Genomic DNA, 17,857 nt, shown 5'->3' with positions numbered 1-17,857 from the left:
ATTTATACAAAAATATATATTTCTAATTGATTCTCAACAAACTCCATACAAGATCCAGTATATAATATATTAATTGGTATTTTTGATTTTATAATATTATTTTTATATTTACTAACCCCAACTAACTAAATTAAACTCTTCTAAAATTAATATTTACTCTTATTATGTAATTTATAGAGATGATTTAGTTAAAGCCCTTAAAGTATCCCTCATTCCTTCAGCTACAGCGTCTGCCACTTGGATGGTCGAGTTCACCCCCATAATTCCAATGCGTAGTGCTTTGCCAACTGTGGGTCCAAGACCGGCGAATATCAAAATGTTGTGTCTGAAAATGTTGTGTAGAATATAGATATTATGTAATCAGCTACACGCTGTATCGCGCATACAGCAGTGTAGGCAGAGGGAACCTAGTGTTAAGACACTCCGTTCCCCACTTTCCGCCAAATTTTGGGGACATTGCGTATAGAGTGGCGGAACTCAACGCCGCGCTTTGCCTCGACACCAGAGCGAAGATATGGAAATATAAATTATAACAAATATTTTATTGCCTCGAGTGGGAATCGAACCCACAACCAGTCGATTTTGCATATATATATATTTATTCACAATTTTTTCCTTACCGTTCCCTCATATATTTCACAAATTGTATGTAATTGTAACCATCCGGTAAAACTATAGTTGTTACTGTTGCTAATCTGTCTTCAGGTTTTGGCACCAGGAACTTAAAACCAAATTCCTGCAATCGCTTGTGAAAATGTGCCGTAGTTTGGGCGTGTTGCTCCCAGAATTTTGGTAGAGTAATTTTGCATATCTCTTCTAAGCAACGACGTAGAGCCCAGATAAGAGGCGGACTCATGGTGTGGTGGTATCTGTTAAAATATAACATATTTTTATATAGATAACATTACGAAATAATTTTATTTGCATATATTATTGTAATATTTTTATAGTATAATTAATTTTGTTTATTATATAACATAAAAGTTATTTTTGTATTATAATTGCAAATTTGTATTAGGTTTTTCGAATGAATTAACATATCTGAATGAAAATTATATTATACATTGAATATATTGTAATTAATATTGAAACCTTATAATATATACCTAGGTTCTAAAAACTGAAGTAATAAGAAACAAATACTATATCAATACCGCTCTAAATTTCAAATAAGTTCTGGAAAAGCTAAAAATACTTTACAGCTCTGCTTAAAAGTGCTGAACCTAACGTAAGTTCTAAGATAAGATAACACTAACGCTCTTGTGTTTCCGTAACAGTTCCATTGCTGTGCCAACAATTTGATGTCGAAGTAAAATGGTGGTTCGTGGGTACGTTCGTTTATTTTTTTTCTGTAAAGAAAATTATTATTTCATTAATACAAAATTCTTTCAATTTTTTCTTCTTGAGAATTCGGTGGAAAGTGGGGAACGGAAAGGTTCTTAATAGGAACTGAGTGCCTTAACACTCATTTTTACTAAACATATTTCTAAGAGGATTTTTTGCCATAATCAAGCTGTGTCATATAACATATAGTAACTTACTCAGCCCTTGCGCTGAATGCAACCGGAGAAATGCCGGCGGGTCCACTAAGTGCCTTCTGCCCTGAAGCGTAAACCGCGTCGATGCCCCATTCGTCCATGAAAAATGGCACACCGGCTATGGATACTACGGTATCCACCAGGAGGAGAGCACCGTACCTGTAAAAATAATATTAAAAGTTAGTATCCCCTACATACCAGTCTAGGCAGTTGGAAGCTGGTAACCTAGTGCTAAGACACACCGTTCCAATATTCCGCCGAATCGCATTGTGTGTTGAGTGGCGGAACTCAACCCCGCGCTTTGCCTCAACACCAAAGCGAGGAAATGAAATATATCATGATGCTGTGAAAATATTAAATATATTACTTCCTCGACTGGGAATCGAATCCATCCTATCGCGTTTATAGACGCATGCTTGTGAAAAATAAATATTTGTAAACATACGTATTTATATAACATTCATATAAATATTAAAACATGTTTATACTTATGTAAACATAGGTATATGTATATACATATCTAAGAAGCTTTATGTGAAAATGTAGCTGTCTTTCTGCATTCAATCTTTTTAAGATTTAAATCCACCTGGGAATATATAGAACAGTGTACGTCGCAAGTACATTAAAAATGTCAGCCGAGTTTGCGGTTTTTCTATTTTAAAAGTAAACATTTGTGTTAAATTTCGCTATAGTTTTGCTCGTTTCCACTGCATGTTAATTGCGGACTCCTTGAGAGGATGTAATTAAAACAGTTTTCAACTGAAAACCGTTCTGGGACCTAAGAAGCAAGGAAAAAATGAAGTCACGAGAGAAAGAGACGGCTTGTATAATTAGATTGTTCAGTTTCAGTTTCTCGTTCCGGCTCGAGAGATGAAATAGTTTTTCTACTTTGGCTCCTTCTCAGTTGAAGTGGAAGTGTTCTCTTGAAAATTCTATGGCATAATTTAACTTATGAAGCAGATACAACGCAAACAGTCGTTTATTTAAAGTTTATTATTATTTTCGGTGTTGCTGCTATAAGTTCAAAATAATAAAAAAAATCCTATTTAGTAATAATAATAGCACGATAGGTTGTGGGCTCGATTCCCCTTCTATTTTCATTTCGTCGCCCCGATGTGGGGGTAAAGGGCGACTAAAATTCCACCAATCAACAAGAAATGTCTTCAGCATTCTGTGGAAAATGAGAAACAGAGTGTCTTAACACTAGGTTCCCTCTGCCTACCTTGCTGTCAATCTGTTGCTGATACAGCGTCAAGTTAAAAAAATACTAACATTTTATTTTTCAACACATATTATGTTTAATATCGACATATAAAACAGCAAAACATTTATTATTATAGATACTACTAGTAAGCTCCATTCCGTCATTCGCGCAGTTATCTCTAGATTGGCTCTTTTCATATAACAAAGAAACAAAGCCGCCTTACAAACAATATCAACGTGAAAACCAGCGTGAACCGTGACTCCACTAGCCTTAAATCATATAGCAGCGTGACACTTTTTACTAACAAGAACTCTTGTCACTCATTCGTTAGAGAACGAAACTTTAGCACAGATAAAAAACGGTTAAGCGCGAGGCGGACTTGCTCGCCGAGGCTTCCGTACCAATTTTAGGATTGTAGATCAATGGGAAGTATTTGGAGTGAAGTATCAGGGCAAAAATAAGTTCGTCATTATTGTATTTCATAAAATAACTATATTTTTTCACTTTTTGGATTTATTCTTAATTTATAACTGAGGGCCCACGGAAGCTATGTACCGTAACTCTATAGGATTCGATTAGGCGGCAATTTTCGTAAAGAATGCAGTAAAATTAATGCATAAATATTCTTATCTTTTGATTGCGGTGGCCTAGAAGTTTTTTCTGTGCTTTAAGTAATCATAGACCAATATATTTAACATTAACTTTAGCTGGACACCACGTGATCTCGATATAAACTGTCTTGACAGACGACCAACAAAGTGATCTTATAAGGATTTTGTTTTTACTTTTTGAAGTACGGAACTCTAAAAATTGCCTTTTATTATTCTTGTATTAAGCTTTATATTACAAACGTCCAATTATAGTTGCCGGCTCGTGTTTGTTCAAGTAATGGGCGTTCCAGATTAAAAATAAACACTTTAGAGGCATGTTGATATTGCAAAACCTCATGTGTATTAAAATACTGAAATTTACCTTGAAAAGTGTCACAACCTTTTTATTATGTGCGATTTAAATGAAATGCAAATGTGAACTTAATAGAATTAGGTCAAGAGTTAGACTGTATTGCTGTTAAAGGGACTTGTATTTGTATAGTTGAAAGTTGTAAACTCATTACAAATTAAATTTAACTGCAATATAATATTTCATGTAATATTTGTATTTCATTTAAATTACGTGTAAATTGAGTGGCGAAACTCAACGCCGCGCTTTGCCACGCTACCAGAGCAAGACAATTAAAATGTTAAATATTTCATTTCTTCGAGTGGGAATCGAACCCACAACCTATAGCGCATACAGTCACATACTTGTGCTTCTGCGCTACAACTGGCTTCAAAACATTTTAATCTAAGAAATATAAGTAAAATTTAATATTTCAAGAACATTTCAGTAATAACATAGATATAGAGCGAAAAATCAATGTGTTCCTTACTTGTGACACAAGTCTCCAAGGCCTACCAGATTCTGAACGGTGCCCGTTGAAGAATCCCCATGTGTGATAAACAAAGCTGTCGGTCTTACTTTTTTTAACTCTATCTCTATTTGCTCCAAGCTGAATGTAGCGTTGAAAGGAACGAAAAATTGTATTGCATTGATATCTGAAAACAATATTTGTTTTGATAACGTTTGTATTATTAAATATGTAATTTATGGTTCTCTTATTCCTATATGTTTTGTTTACATTTTATGTAAAATATGACAAATTGTTGAATTATATAATATTATTTTTGTGTTACATTATAATACAATATATTTCAAAATTAACGTATAACGAATCGAAATCCTTTTAAAAAAGTTTATAAAGTTCAGATTATACTTGCTTGGGTTTTTCAGCTTAAGATATTTAATACTTACTATATATTTATGAAACATTAATATTAAAACTTAGACGATGTGAATTATTTATAAATGCTTTAGAAATTATCAAAATTTACCATATCTCTTAGCAATATTCAAAGCTCTCTCATCCCAGATACCTCGACTCGCAATCAATAGCGTCTCCTTAGGTGCTACGAGATTACTGATAACAGCTTCCAATCCAGTGTGGCCTGAACCACTCATCGCTAATACCAAGTCGCTTTTTGTTTGAAACAAATATTTAAGTCCAGCTCGTATATCATCCAAGATCTATAGCGAAGGAAAATATTTAAAGATGTAAAAAAGTGGAATAATAATGTTAATTATAACTTTATATATATATGGAGAACGGAGTGTCTTAACACTATGTTCTCTCTGCCTACCCTGCTGTGTGCGGGGTACAGCGTGAAGCTGATAGCGCTGAAGCTGCGAAATGTGAAATTTAATTAAGGAAATTTGTTTACCGATATCTTCATCAAATTCTTGGTATGAAGCTGAGCATTAGGCTCAGAGAAAATTTTTAATAATCGTCTTCGAGACTTTTTCCAAGAAATACTGGCTGAACTGTGATAAGTTACGCTCCTTCCAGGCCCAGAGCATATACCGAAGCAGGAAGTGGATTGGAATCCTCAAGGAAAACGTAATCAAACCTGGTGACACTCCGTTCCCCACTTTCTGCCGAATGCTGGAGGCATTGCGTGTCGAGTGGCAGAACTCAACGCCGTGCTATGCCTCGACACCAGAGCGAAGAAATGGAAATATAAATGTAAATAAATATTTCACTTCCTCGAGTGGGGATCGAACCCACAACCGTCGCGTTACACACTTGTACCCCTTCGCCACGACGGCCTTTCAATGTAATGTGTAATATCTTTTTGTCATTATTGATTTTAAGGCATTTTATTTATGAAATATTTAGATTAAAAAAAATTATCACAATTATATTAATTCAGTGATTTACAATCATTTATAAATCAAACTTGTTTATACATATGTGAGAAATTTAATTACATATGTTAGTCATAGCAAATTGCAATTGAAAAGGCACACACATAGAATTTACCTAATTTTATTTGTTCCAAATTTCAACATAGAATTGCAATTACATCCTCTCATATTAATATATTCTTTATTTGCGCGAGCGGACCGTAAATCAGTGTTGGGTAAATGCAACTGATTCAATTTATTTTAAACTGGACGCTTACTCTATTAATAAAATAGTTTTTATGCAGCAATTTATCACGAACATAACGTTTTTATTCTGTTTAATTTCAAGGTATGCTATGTTTCATCAGAAATGTTGATTTTCCACCAAAGTATCTACTGAAAGTGTGTTTTTAGTAATAAAAGTATTTATTAAACGAGAGCTTTATGCTCTGATTGTGTTTACTTTTGTGTTTTACAATATGTAGCCACACACTGTCTCGCACAGAGCAGGATAGAAAGAGGGAACCTGGGAACTTGGTGTTAAGACTTTTTTCCATTAAGACACTACTGCACGAAAGAGTGGGAACTCCCACTTTCTGCCGAATTCTGAAGGCTTGCGTGTTGAGTTGCGAATAATAAATATTTCATTTCCTCAAATTTTTAAAACGTATACCTAATGCCAACAATCAAAGCTTAAAATGTGGATTATACGAGTACCTCCTCGTATTGTACAAGAGAAATAAAAAAAACATTGATATAAATTGAGTTATCATTATTTAAATAAAACATTTTAATAACACGCAACATTCTTATTTTCATTACAGTATAAATTTTATATGAATATCATAAAGAAATATTTGTTTCATGAAAATGTATTCAATACTCACGAGATAGAATTCATCGCATATTGGCGACACCACTGGTCTCGTCAGTGCCTCAACTACCGACGGCCACAGGTCACACGGCCCGGGACCGCAAAACAGAGGCTTATGAAAGATTCGGTTTTCGATTTTGGGCGCCGGTACTATGATTTTTGAAGCAAGCATCTTCTCTGAACTTAAAATAATAATAAATAAATATTTTTAGGTCATAACGGTTATAGATGAGCCCTATATAATTAGTAATGATAATATCGTATGTTGTTTTTATCAGTTTCACGCTGTATCCCGCATGAAGCAAGGCAGAGATGGTCTAGTGTTAAAACACTCCCATCCCAACTTTCTGCCGAATTCTGGAGTCCTTGCATGTGAGTAGCGAAACTCAATGCCGTGATTTGCCTCGACACTAGAACGAAGAAATGTCAATATTATATTCTTAATTTCCGTGAGAATCGAAATCACAACCAGTGTGTACCACGACTAGGCTCACCAAATACTACTTAATATTTATTTTTTACAATATAAAGTGTTATTCCACACTAAAATTTTTATATATTTTCTTAAAAGTATTTTACTTTTGTATTTATTTTCCGTAAAATAAAAACATTGCGAATGTCATTGCTTAATGAACTGTTGATATAAAATTTAGTATTTCGTATAACAATTTGGTTATTCTAGAATCACACGATTTATTGTTGGGAATGTAGCTATAAATTTTCAATGTTGTGGCGACAGCGGACTACGAGTACGAACTAAGGCAATGGCCAATGGGCCTTAGTAATTGCTCTAAATGTATCTATTAAGTACCGTTTGTGTGTTTGTGTATAATATTTCCTATACTATTGAAAATCTATTTTTTGAATTTTTTATATAACTTTAACCAAAATAATACCAATCTTAACTAGAAAATAATTACTTAATATACCATGAGTGTAAAATTTCTCCTTCGATACATACATATGCGAGTACACATTACACACTCGTATAACAAATTTATAGTAATTTAAATATAAACTTGCCTCCCTTGATTGCTTAACATATGTTTTCTAATATAAGAGACGTACTGTAAGTTAGAATGTAGCTTAAGGAGCGCGATCTCGTTCAATGTTGCTTCTACAAATTGATTCTTTTCGTTCGCAGATGTGGATGCTGTCCCAGCGGAGCAGACGAAGAAGAAAGTAGACAGACGACCCTCAGGGATAGTCCACTGCTAAATAAATAGCTTACACATGATGTAAAACTAGTATTGATATTTTTTTAATACAAATAATTTACGTTTTAGAAGCATTTATCATAGCTAGTTGGCGGTTAGGAGTAAATGAGGATTATGAAAAGAGTAATAATAACATTTGAATATTATGTTTTCATAGAATTTTTCATTAATAATAATGGGATTTTATTATTTATTATTGAAAAACCAAGGCAAATGTCAAATACTATATTTTTCACATTTAGAATACCTACAATTATCTTAAATTGTAAATGTTGTAAATATACATACCAAATACTTGACGTATAAACACAAAACTCACAAGAAGATACCTACTATTATAATAATATACAAAAAATATAAAGAGAAAACAACGTACATACTCGTAGAGAGTACTATTAAGCACTGGCAAGTAAATAGTCTCGGATGCAATAGAGAAATGATTAGATATCTCGTAAAAGGTTAAAAGTTACTGATAGCAGTCATTGCTTAAGTATAAGCAAACACTTGTTTAATATCAATCAATACGGAAACCGTTTGTATTTTGTTGACATAAATTTTATTTAAACCATTTGTATGTTAATAGAAATGTTGATAAACGCGACAGTTGTGGGTTCGATTTCCAGTAGCGGGAACGAATTATTATTTATTAATATTTTCATTCAATCAATCAATTAATTTTTCAATTTCATTATTATCAAGGCAAAGCGCGGCGTTGGGTTATCTACCATTTCAAACGAAATGCCCCAAAAATTCTACTGAAACTGGGGACCGGAGTGTTTTAACACTAGTTTACTGTCTACCTTGCAATATGCAGGATACAGTACGTACGTATTATTTTATATTATATAGTACCAGTCTCTTTTGACTTATTCACGTGGATATATCACTCACAAAGTAAAAATAAGATGAAAGGTACATGTTTATTTTTTTTTGTCTCGTGTAGGCATTCAGCTGCTTCCGCACTTGACAACTGCAAAATAAACAAAGAAGAAAACTTTGATCCGCACGTCTGTAAAATATAGAAAGAGAGAGAGAGAGAGAGAGAGACATTCTATTAGTCCTAACTCTCTAAGTGATACTGTAGACATAAAGCATTGAGAGGTGGAATGCTTTTGAGTATTTAGTTAAATTATGCTTATATAAATGCCTCTAGTAACGTAAAGATATGAAAATAATTTAAAAAATTACAATAAGGTTGTATTTTATTATAACAGTTAATAAAAAACAGACATTGTATTTTTTTTACATAGAAAAGATTGTAATCTTGCTAATATTATAAACGTGAAAATTTTACACTTTCATTCAAAAAACTGCTGAATAGATTTAGAAATTAATTTACAATAACTTAGATTTATGTTGAGATTTTGTATAATTAGGCTATAATATAACAAAAAAAAAGAAGCGGGCGAAGTCGCGTTTGGGTCGCTAGTTATAGATTAGTCAAAAATTACAATTATACGTATGTATATATAAAAATGATGAACATGTTAAAACCTATCATTTAACTATAAATAAACAATAATTAATTAATTCTAAGACCGATAATCAAAAATTAAACATTACCTCGTAACTGCTACAAAGCTTTTAAATTAGTAAACTTATTCGGTTTCCTCCTCAGAAAATGTCTTCTAAAGGATCTTTTCGTAAACAAAATGTAAGGTTGAAAACAAAATTTAAATTAAATCCCCCTTTCTCTGCGAGTTAATGTCCCGTAGGACTTTTCTCTGGTTTTAATTTCCGGAGAGTTTTCATTGAGGAAATAGTTTGATAGGTGCTTGTTTGTAAGGCTGTTATATATGGATTATGGATGTTGTTTATTTAATAAAATTTATGTATGGGACATTTATTTAATGGAGAATGTTTATTTTATTATATATTGAATTACTTTGTTAATTCTAGTACTTATTGAATTGGTATTGTATTATATTATTGATTTAGATTAGATTTCAATGTAGAGTAATAAAAAACTACGATAGAAACTGTCAGCGTAAAAAGGTTTAGGTTAGGTTCATTTATTATAGGGTTAATTAACATTAATTATAAGAAAAAAAATATTACAAAAACATATGCATACTAAGCATTTTAATATAATAGCTAGAGAATTATATTTATATTTAAAATAATGATTATATTTAAAAATTTTAACAGCAATTACCTTACATTCACAACTGTATAAAACTGTAATAATACATCAAAAACCTTGTATTCCAGTAAACGTTCTAACGGCACTAACTGCGAACATTTTACTGCTCGAGAAAATACAGGAATTATATAAGAGTATAGTAATCGGGGTGGAGTATTAGGCAATGTGAGTCGCCTTGCTGGGACGCCATTATTTTTACAGTTCGTTTCGTCCGTGGCTCTCCGCAATTTTCATTTGGTCGACGTCTCCTCCTTCTTGCTCAGCTGAACGTACCAGCTGCTGGCTGTTTATTTAGGCATTATAATTTAAAACTTAATATACAACATGGAAATTGATATGGCACAGAATAAATTAAAAAATTGGATGATATTCACATGTAATGTTCTTTTATATATTGTATCTTTTTATGGAAAACCTTTTAGATTTTATTTTTTAAAATTTTGCCGTAAGCGAATATAATTATGTTTTATTTAATAATTAAAAGAAATTCAATTCACGCTGTATCCCGCGTACAGCAGTTACGGCAGAGAGAACCTAGTGTCAAGGCACAAGGCACTCTGTTTACCACTTACCGCCGAATTGTCGAGGTCGTGTTGAGCTGTCAGAGCGAAGAAATCAAATTTAATCAATTATTTTTAATTATTTTGGCTGGTTTCTTATTTATAGTCAGCATATTACAGTCATTATTACAATAGCAGATTACATCACTAGTAGTCTACTAATAAAATATTTAAAAGAATATTGAAATAGAAACTTTTCATAAACGTCAGTTATTATTGAATCAATTCAAAGTTTTGTATTTCAATGGACTTTTGTATCCAACGAACTTATGAATATTATTCGAGAAAATGATATATTTTTGTCTAACATTTGGAATGGTTGAAGTTGGAGCGAGTCTAATTTTGAGTTATATCTTTTGAAACGTTCCGAGTTATTCGAATCTTTCATTGAACTTTATAATATCCTCAGAATTTGAATATTTTGTATATTATACTTTTATTTTTATATTCCTCTCATTGCAGAGACACTTAGCGTATTTTAGTGAGACTAAGGCTTTTATTTAAAATCAAAATCAATTTTTAATTAGGTACAAGCACTTTTGAATCTTTAAATTACATAGAAAAGTCAGTAATGTCAGTCCTACTCCTGTGACCACAGCAGCTACCACTGTCACCACTGGGGTCTTTAAAGGTATCCTAAAATTAAATTAGTATAAAATAATAATCTATCAAGTTCTACATTTTATTATATAATTCCTCAGTACTATATATTACAAATAGAGACGAGATTCGTTGAATAATTATGTAAATATAGTCATAGCGACGGTTTTAATTGTGCAGCTGGGTTGTATCAAGCTGGTGTAATTTCAGCGGATTGTGAAAACAAATAAAGATAATTTCGAAGCTTTTGCAGAAAATGCCAGCTTCAATTAAATTTGGAGCCGATTATATTTTTGGTCGACATTACGGAATTTTAAATGTTCAATATTTTATGTAACGTTGAACAATAAAAGTAAACAAATAAAACGTTTTGTATTAAAAATTGATAGCTAAATATCGTTAAATGTTTTTGTTGGTCTGTAAAAAAATTATTATCCGTTATAATTATGTGTTAGTATATTAGTCTTAATTGTTTTTAGGATTTCGTACCTCAAAAGGAACGGAAAAAAACGGAACCCGAGGGGTGCCGTTTTATATCGATGTCTGTTTGTTAAGACCATTTATCTCGAGAATATTCTGGTCTATGATCCCTTCTACACAGAATAAGTAAATTACAAAGAAATAAAAAAAAACACTTGCATAAACTAAATTAATAATAATAATAGTGAAGTATTCTGCTTTAATTTACTAAATCTAGGAAACAAAAATATTTTTAATTATCAACAAACCACACGGTTAAAATTGTGCACAACCAGCTATTTTGAAATACGTAGGTCCTTTTAATATATACCTTATAATATTTTTTAATCATCACTTATTAATAACAATAAAATTATCAAAATTTTAAAAGTTTTCATAAGTTTTCATTTAAAAATAATTATTACTTACTTCCCCTCTATTTTACATAATAATTCAAAAAATGCATTATATATTAGGCAGATGAAAACTTCTGTGCCAAATAATGTCGCCACTATTCTGCGTTTGTGCCAACTTTCACCACAAATATTCATAAATTACGATTCACACCAATAAATAGAAACTGGCGCATTTGTTTATTTCAACTGAAAACTTTACTATGAATACAATTTTATCAAAAATTTGAATAAAATTTTATCAAATGTATATTACAGAAAAATATCGGTCGTACTATTTAAATAAATGTTGTCGTAGTAAATGTTTGCAATTTTGAAGTCCTGAAGTATCTTCCTATGACAAACAATGTGGAGGTCTTGAAAAATAGAGCGAATAGATATTTAATAGCTAAGTGTGTACAACCCTAAACCGAATCAACGCTCATCAGACATACAATCAAACATAAGCCTATTTCAGTAAAAAAACGACTTTCTCGTGGATAACATTGTCAGAAATAGACCACACGAGAAGCACCAGCTTTCAAAGAATCGTCAAAATCGGTTCAAAAGTTCTGAAGTAACGAAAACATTAAAAAATACAATTGAATTACGGAATACATAGACTACAATTTACGTAAGGATTTTGTGTAATTTGGCTATAATGATTTTATTGTTAAAATTAAGCGGGCGAAGCCGCGTTCGAGTCGTCAGTAATAAGTAAGCGCAAAATGCTTTGCATAATCAAATAAATTAAATATTTATATGTATTTTTGAGTACACAAATATTATTGGAAACGTTAATTACATTTTAAATTTCAAAACATTGGTTTTCAATTTACTTGTTGGAAACCAATTGTGGATCATATAGTAATTAAGATAATTTATATTTAATATTTATACAAGTATGTACATAGTGGTTTATTACTGGAATATATTTATAGAATTTATTCATGACTCAGGAGTGCCTGGAGTGCTACGAATTACGTAGCAATTATGCACAGCATGCGACGAGACTGTAGTCCACATTTATCTTTCCTTTTACTCTTTACTAAATACTAAAGATAGAAAATAGTGTAAATAATGTTAATTAAAACTAATTCATAATTAGTATTGTAATTTGGTCAAATCTTGACATGCCCGGCCAATTAGGGCTACGCCAGCTCATCAAGATCTACCCATCTTACATTAGCCACATCGTTCAATGCTTAATTTGTATCGTGTGTTAGAAAAAACAAATTATATTTTCAAATTGTAACGGATTATCCAATTTTGTCTTCAAATTTACGTCTTAAAAACATTTGTATATCTATTTGCGATCTGCTAACACAATATTTTATCTTTAAAAGCATTTTATTTCTTGAATTTTCTAGACTGCAGCGTTTCTCCAGAGCATATAAATCAGTACAATTACTACGACAAAACTGTGACTTTTACTACATAGAGCAAGCAGTTCTATATTAATTTGTCTTTTCATAATGAGGGTCGTACCGCAGGACAGAAACAAGCGGCTGCATGAGTAAAGTACTTTAAATTGTGCAGTTAAGACAAGAAAAGCTGGAAATTATAGCGTAATTCTGATGAGAATTATTATTAATGCAATAAATTACTTTTACTCTGTTTTAGGGTTCTATATTTCAAAGGGAAAAAGCCTTACTTCTCATTTCCTTACTTCCCATTTTCTTCCTTTTCTTCCCAGTTTCAAGTATCAGAATGATATTCATATCGAATATTTATATCGATATTTATATGTAGTAAGTAATTGTTGATATAAATGATTACTGATTTAAACTATCAATTATAAGGCCCGGAAAACCCTGGACGGGCAAGTTCGAGTTGCACTAGACTGGTTATTGTTTTCTTTTAAATTAATTCTATTATTAGTAAATTTCTGTATTACTTTCTTATTTTAGTAATTAAAGTTCTAAATTTTAAATTCGGTTTAATTCTCTTTTTTTCGGGCTTCTAGCTGCATCCCGCATGTAGCACCGTAGGCAGAGGGAGCCTAGTATTAAGGCACTGGGCTCCACCTGCCTAATACACGCGGGATATAGCGTGAAAATATTGCCCACAATAAAAAAATATTTTTCTTATATCATAATCTTTACCTGCATTTAGATATTTCCAATGAAATTGCATGTAAGTTGTAAAGCATGATTTAAGGGATGACCAACACGTAATAGAATGTGTAGAAATCAATTTATAACTTGCTTTCAGCTGTCCATGTGTCGGGCTGCTCGATTGACGGTAATTTGTCAATGTCCAAAGTAAATCTCCTTAAATGCGTTCTACAGTGCGAGCTCCGCGACCACCGCCGACTGTCCCTAGATGGTCGATCGATAAAACTAAGGAAGACTTTACAGAGAGAAGATTTCTTAAGAATCTTATTCTTATTAATTAACTAGCGGATGCGCGCAGCTTCGCTTGCTTATTTAGGGGTGAATTTTAATAAACCACGAAACGTGTTCATTGAAATATATTTATGAGTTTAAAGTTAAAATTTTATAAAAATGGGGCCGATTTAATTTTATTTCCGTACAAACTTTCAACCCCTATTTCACCCCTTTAGGGTTAAAATTTTTCAAAATCCCTTCTTAGTGGATGTCCAGATTACGAAAGTAAATATCTGTCCAAATTTCACGTTTCTACGCACAGCGGTTACGGCTGTGCGTGCGTCTTACCTCAGTCAGTGAGGACAAGTCCTTTTATATATATAGAAGATAAAAAGTGACTGTTTCTTATTTTATTATATTATATTACTTTATTATTAAATATATATTTGAATGTCCATCGCAAGGTGAAATAAGAAAACGCGTTTCACCGTAAATGCGATAGTTGTGTGTTCAATCCCCATTCCTAAGCCGTGGTGTCACCAGCTCTGGTAAGCGAAAAGAAGCGTGCAGTTACAAAAACAACATCAGAATAACCTAAACTACTTAGGTCTTTTTGTAATTTGGCGCTAATTGTTTTTTAAATAGATATTCCTTAATTATAACCTGTAACAGTTGTTAAGATTCAATTACTTACATTCATATAGTAAAAATGTGAAGTCATCAATGGATCAGTGAAACTTTTCGTTGTGCGGATTTAAAATGAAATATTCCAAAAGTTATAATATTAGCGTGTAACCTAATGAACTGAAAGGTGCTAAAAGCTTACTCCCATGTAGCAAGGTAGGCAAAGGGAGCCTAGTGTTTAAACACTCCGCTCCCCACTTTCCGCCGAATTCTGGACGCATTGAGTCCAGTGGGGGATTCAACGCCGAATTTCAATTTCTTTTATGAAAATTCAGTTTTTCGTTGGCTCAAATAAAGTAAATACAATGGTACATGCAAGAAAACAAATAAATCAATTGCACACCGCGAGTCGGCGCCACGGGAAATAATTGAACTGTACTGAGGCGTCCCGTGGGAGTTCATAGTTTACTGTCTTACATTCCAAGAATTCATGAAAAATTTATCGGTATTCTTGTGATTTTTTCTTTATTCTTTTCTACAAAGTCACGTTCTGTGGATGTTGTTGTGAAAGTTTTTTTTGGGGTAATTTTTTTAAATTATTTTTAATTAATTATTTTAATTAATTTATGTCTTTGGTAGCTCAATATGTAAGAAGTCTTACTTTCATTTTTCTATGCAAAAAATAAGAAAACATCTTAATATTACACTATATTGTATGAAAATTATTATGAAAAACACAAAACGAATTACCCTCGCAGAAATTTCCTACATTTAGAATATAATTTAAGTTCCCGCATCAAATTTATAACTATGAGTTATTTAATTAAAACAAGAACAAGTGACTCATAAAACTGAAACTGAAATCTTTATAGGCGACGCGTTCATCCGAAATTACTCGGTAACTTGCCACCAACTTATACAACATTCGTTAACAAACTAGCGTAAAAGTTTTATCTACACTTATGCGATTATACGTGCGATGTTTCATATAGAACTTTATAAAGTGAAACCTGTAGTATCTACTTTTCTAATAACATTCAGGAAAATGTCTTCATTAAGAAAATTTCAAGTTTCCAAGTAATTCCGTAAGAGCTAAATTTTCTGTTTTTATTCTCTTTAGTTTAAATATATTGCGAAAGGGTAAAGAAATTCTAGTGTCATGTCACTCTGTTTTTCAATGTTCTTTCTTTAAGCCTCGACTATAAATTTCAGTAGTCTATAGGCATAAATCAATTAGGTTCACCGAATTCTCAATACGCTTCATTACAAATTGTCTTCACAATGTATGTGAGGTAAAAAAAGTAACAAACATGGATTTCTCTATAAAATTCGGAAATAACAGGATGTGAATCCGCGTCTCGTGGATTTTATTTGTCAACTTGCTTAGTGGCCTATTACGCTTTACGCTCAACTTATTTGTAGAGGGAATATAACAACTAGCCAAAATAAAATAAGGGCCCAAGTTACTTCCAGTGCTTCTTACAATTTTTTTTCAGCTTTACGCTGTATCCCGCTTGTATCAGGGTAGACAGAGAGAATTTTATGGTAAGACACTCTGCTCCTCACTTTTCGTCAAACTCTAGATCTATTGCGTGAGTGGCAGACCTCAACGCCGTGCTTTGCCTTAACACCTGAGTAAAGAAATGAAAATATTAAATATTAAATGTCCTCGAGTGGGAATTGAACCCATAACAGTCAGCCACTGCGTCACGACTGGCCTCAAATTTGTTTAATTAATTTAATATTTTTGCTATAACCAACATATTTATAAATTACTACATTGTACGTTGCAATTTCCCGTTTGCGTCGTCTAAGGCCCAGGGGGAATTAGCAAAATGATTTATACCCACATAAGCTTTAATTGCCTTACCCATGATCGCCCCATGAATGCTCAATATATCAGGCTTCTCTTTAACAAGTTCAGCAATTTTGTTGACGTACTCAAGTGATTTTGGTGGAATAGAATAATATGAATTGCTTACTTTTTCTTATGAAATGGCCAAATTTTATGTTTTTTTTTTACTACATTTATATTGGATTTTGTTGTAAATTACGAATTGATGTCTTTATTATGATATGATTATACTGAATCTATTTATTTATTAATTGACTAGCAGTTGGTTCTACCACACTACCTAACTGTAACCTAACCCTAAGTTCAACCTCTACTCGAGAAAATGAATATTAAATTATTAAATTTAATTTTCATCCTCTGGTGTCGAGGTAAAGCGCGACGTTGACTTTCGCCACTCAACACTCAATGGGGAACGGAGTGTCTATACACTAGGTTCCCTCTGCCTACCTTGCCTACCTTTGTACGGGATACAGGATTCAAGGATTATAACATTAAAATGTAAATGCAATGTGTAAAACGACTTAATTTCTTACTTCACGCGATACACTTATTTCGTGATTTATTTATAAAGTAGGTATACAATATTATGAAATGGCACAGGCACGCATTACGTAAATCTTTGCAACATTTTCATATACATATTATGTATGCAAATATATATTCGCTTAGGAAACTAAAACTTCTAAACAATAAAATAAAAGATTTTGTGAGGTGCACGCCGCGCGGTTTGCTACTAGGGCATTTCAAGTGGTGTATAACGAGGATGTTGAAACAATGTTTCTATTCACCCCCTTTTACGTTTTCTCCATATAACAAGGACTCTGTTATTAAATCCTCGGATTTTTGCTACTAAAGCTACATTAGATTTAGAATTCCTGTAACAGAATGTGTAAAAAGTTCTTAATGGAAACAGAGTGTCTTGATATTATTAAGTGCCCAGGGGCTCTACCTTGCTATGTGCGGGATACAGTGAAAAGTCAGGAAAATGTCAAGACAAGATATATGTGAAAAATAAATCGAGTTCCTCATGCTGTAGTACTGAAATGCCATGAATAACGTAACTTTATTTCAGCTTCGAAAAGAAAACAACTTCACTCATTGTTTATATGATAAATACACTCTATTGCCCCCTCGTACTTTGCCATTATTTGTACAAGTAAGTGGTAAATGAAGGGAGGACTAATTGCTTTATTGGTTTAGTTAAATAGAAACACAATATATAAGTAACGTCTTAGACGTTCGTTACATACACATGATTTTGAAATTATATGATATTTTTC

At 32.3% G+C, this 17,857-nt stretch overlaps 1 protein-coding gene across 5 annotated transcripts; it reads right to left on the bottom strand.

Moving 5' to 3' along the window:
• Agxt (Alanine-glyoxylate aminotransferase) lies at positions 1-8,062 on the bottom strand. 5 transcript variants are annotated; one of them, XM_085195323.1, is made up of 9 exons: positions 7,903-8,062; positions 7,466-7,611; positions 6,411-6,579; positions 4,674-4,866; positions 4,172-4,337; positions 1,542-1,697; positions 1,257-1,349; positions 621-869; positions 1-325 (listed from the first exon to the last, which is right to left on the bottom strand). In XM_085195323.1, the coding sequence occupies exons 3-9, from the start codon at positions 6,567-6,569 to the stop codon at positions 172-174; spliced, it is 1,170 nt and encodes a 389-aa protein (XP_085051449.1). In that variant the 5' UTR covers positions 6,570-6,579; positions 7,466-7,611; positions 7,903-8,062; the 3' UTR covers positions 1-171. The 5 variants fall into 5 exon arrangements, with proteins under 5 accessions (XP_085051449.1, XP_085051450.1, XP_085051452.1 ...); XM_085195324.1 differs by having other exon boundaries at positions 6,411-6,584; positions 7,488-7,611; XM_085195326.1 differs by having other exon boundaries at positions 7,466-7,608; positions 7,903-8,046.
• Between the last annotated feature and the right edge of the window lie 9,795 nt (positions 8,063-17,857).

The sequence above is a fragment of the Heliconius melpomene genome, chromosome 12, assembly GCF_056956725.1.
Source record: "Heliconius melpomene rosina isolate 202511_hmr_F chromosome 12, ASM5695672v1, whole genome shotgun sequence".
Taxonomy (NCBI): Eukaryota; Metazoa; Arthropoda; class Insecta; order Lepidoptera; family Nymphalidae; genus Heliconius; species Heliconius melpomene.
The sequence above is the reverse complement of the archived record's forward strand: the minus strand, read 5'-3'. Positions and strand labels throughout refer to the sequence as shown.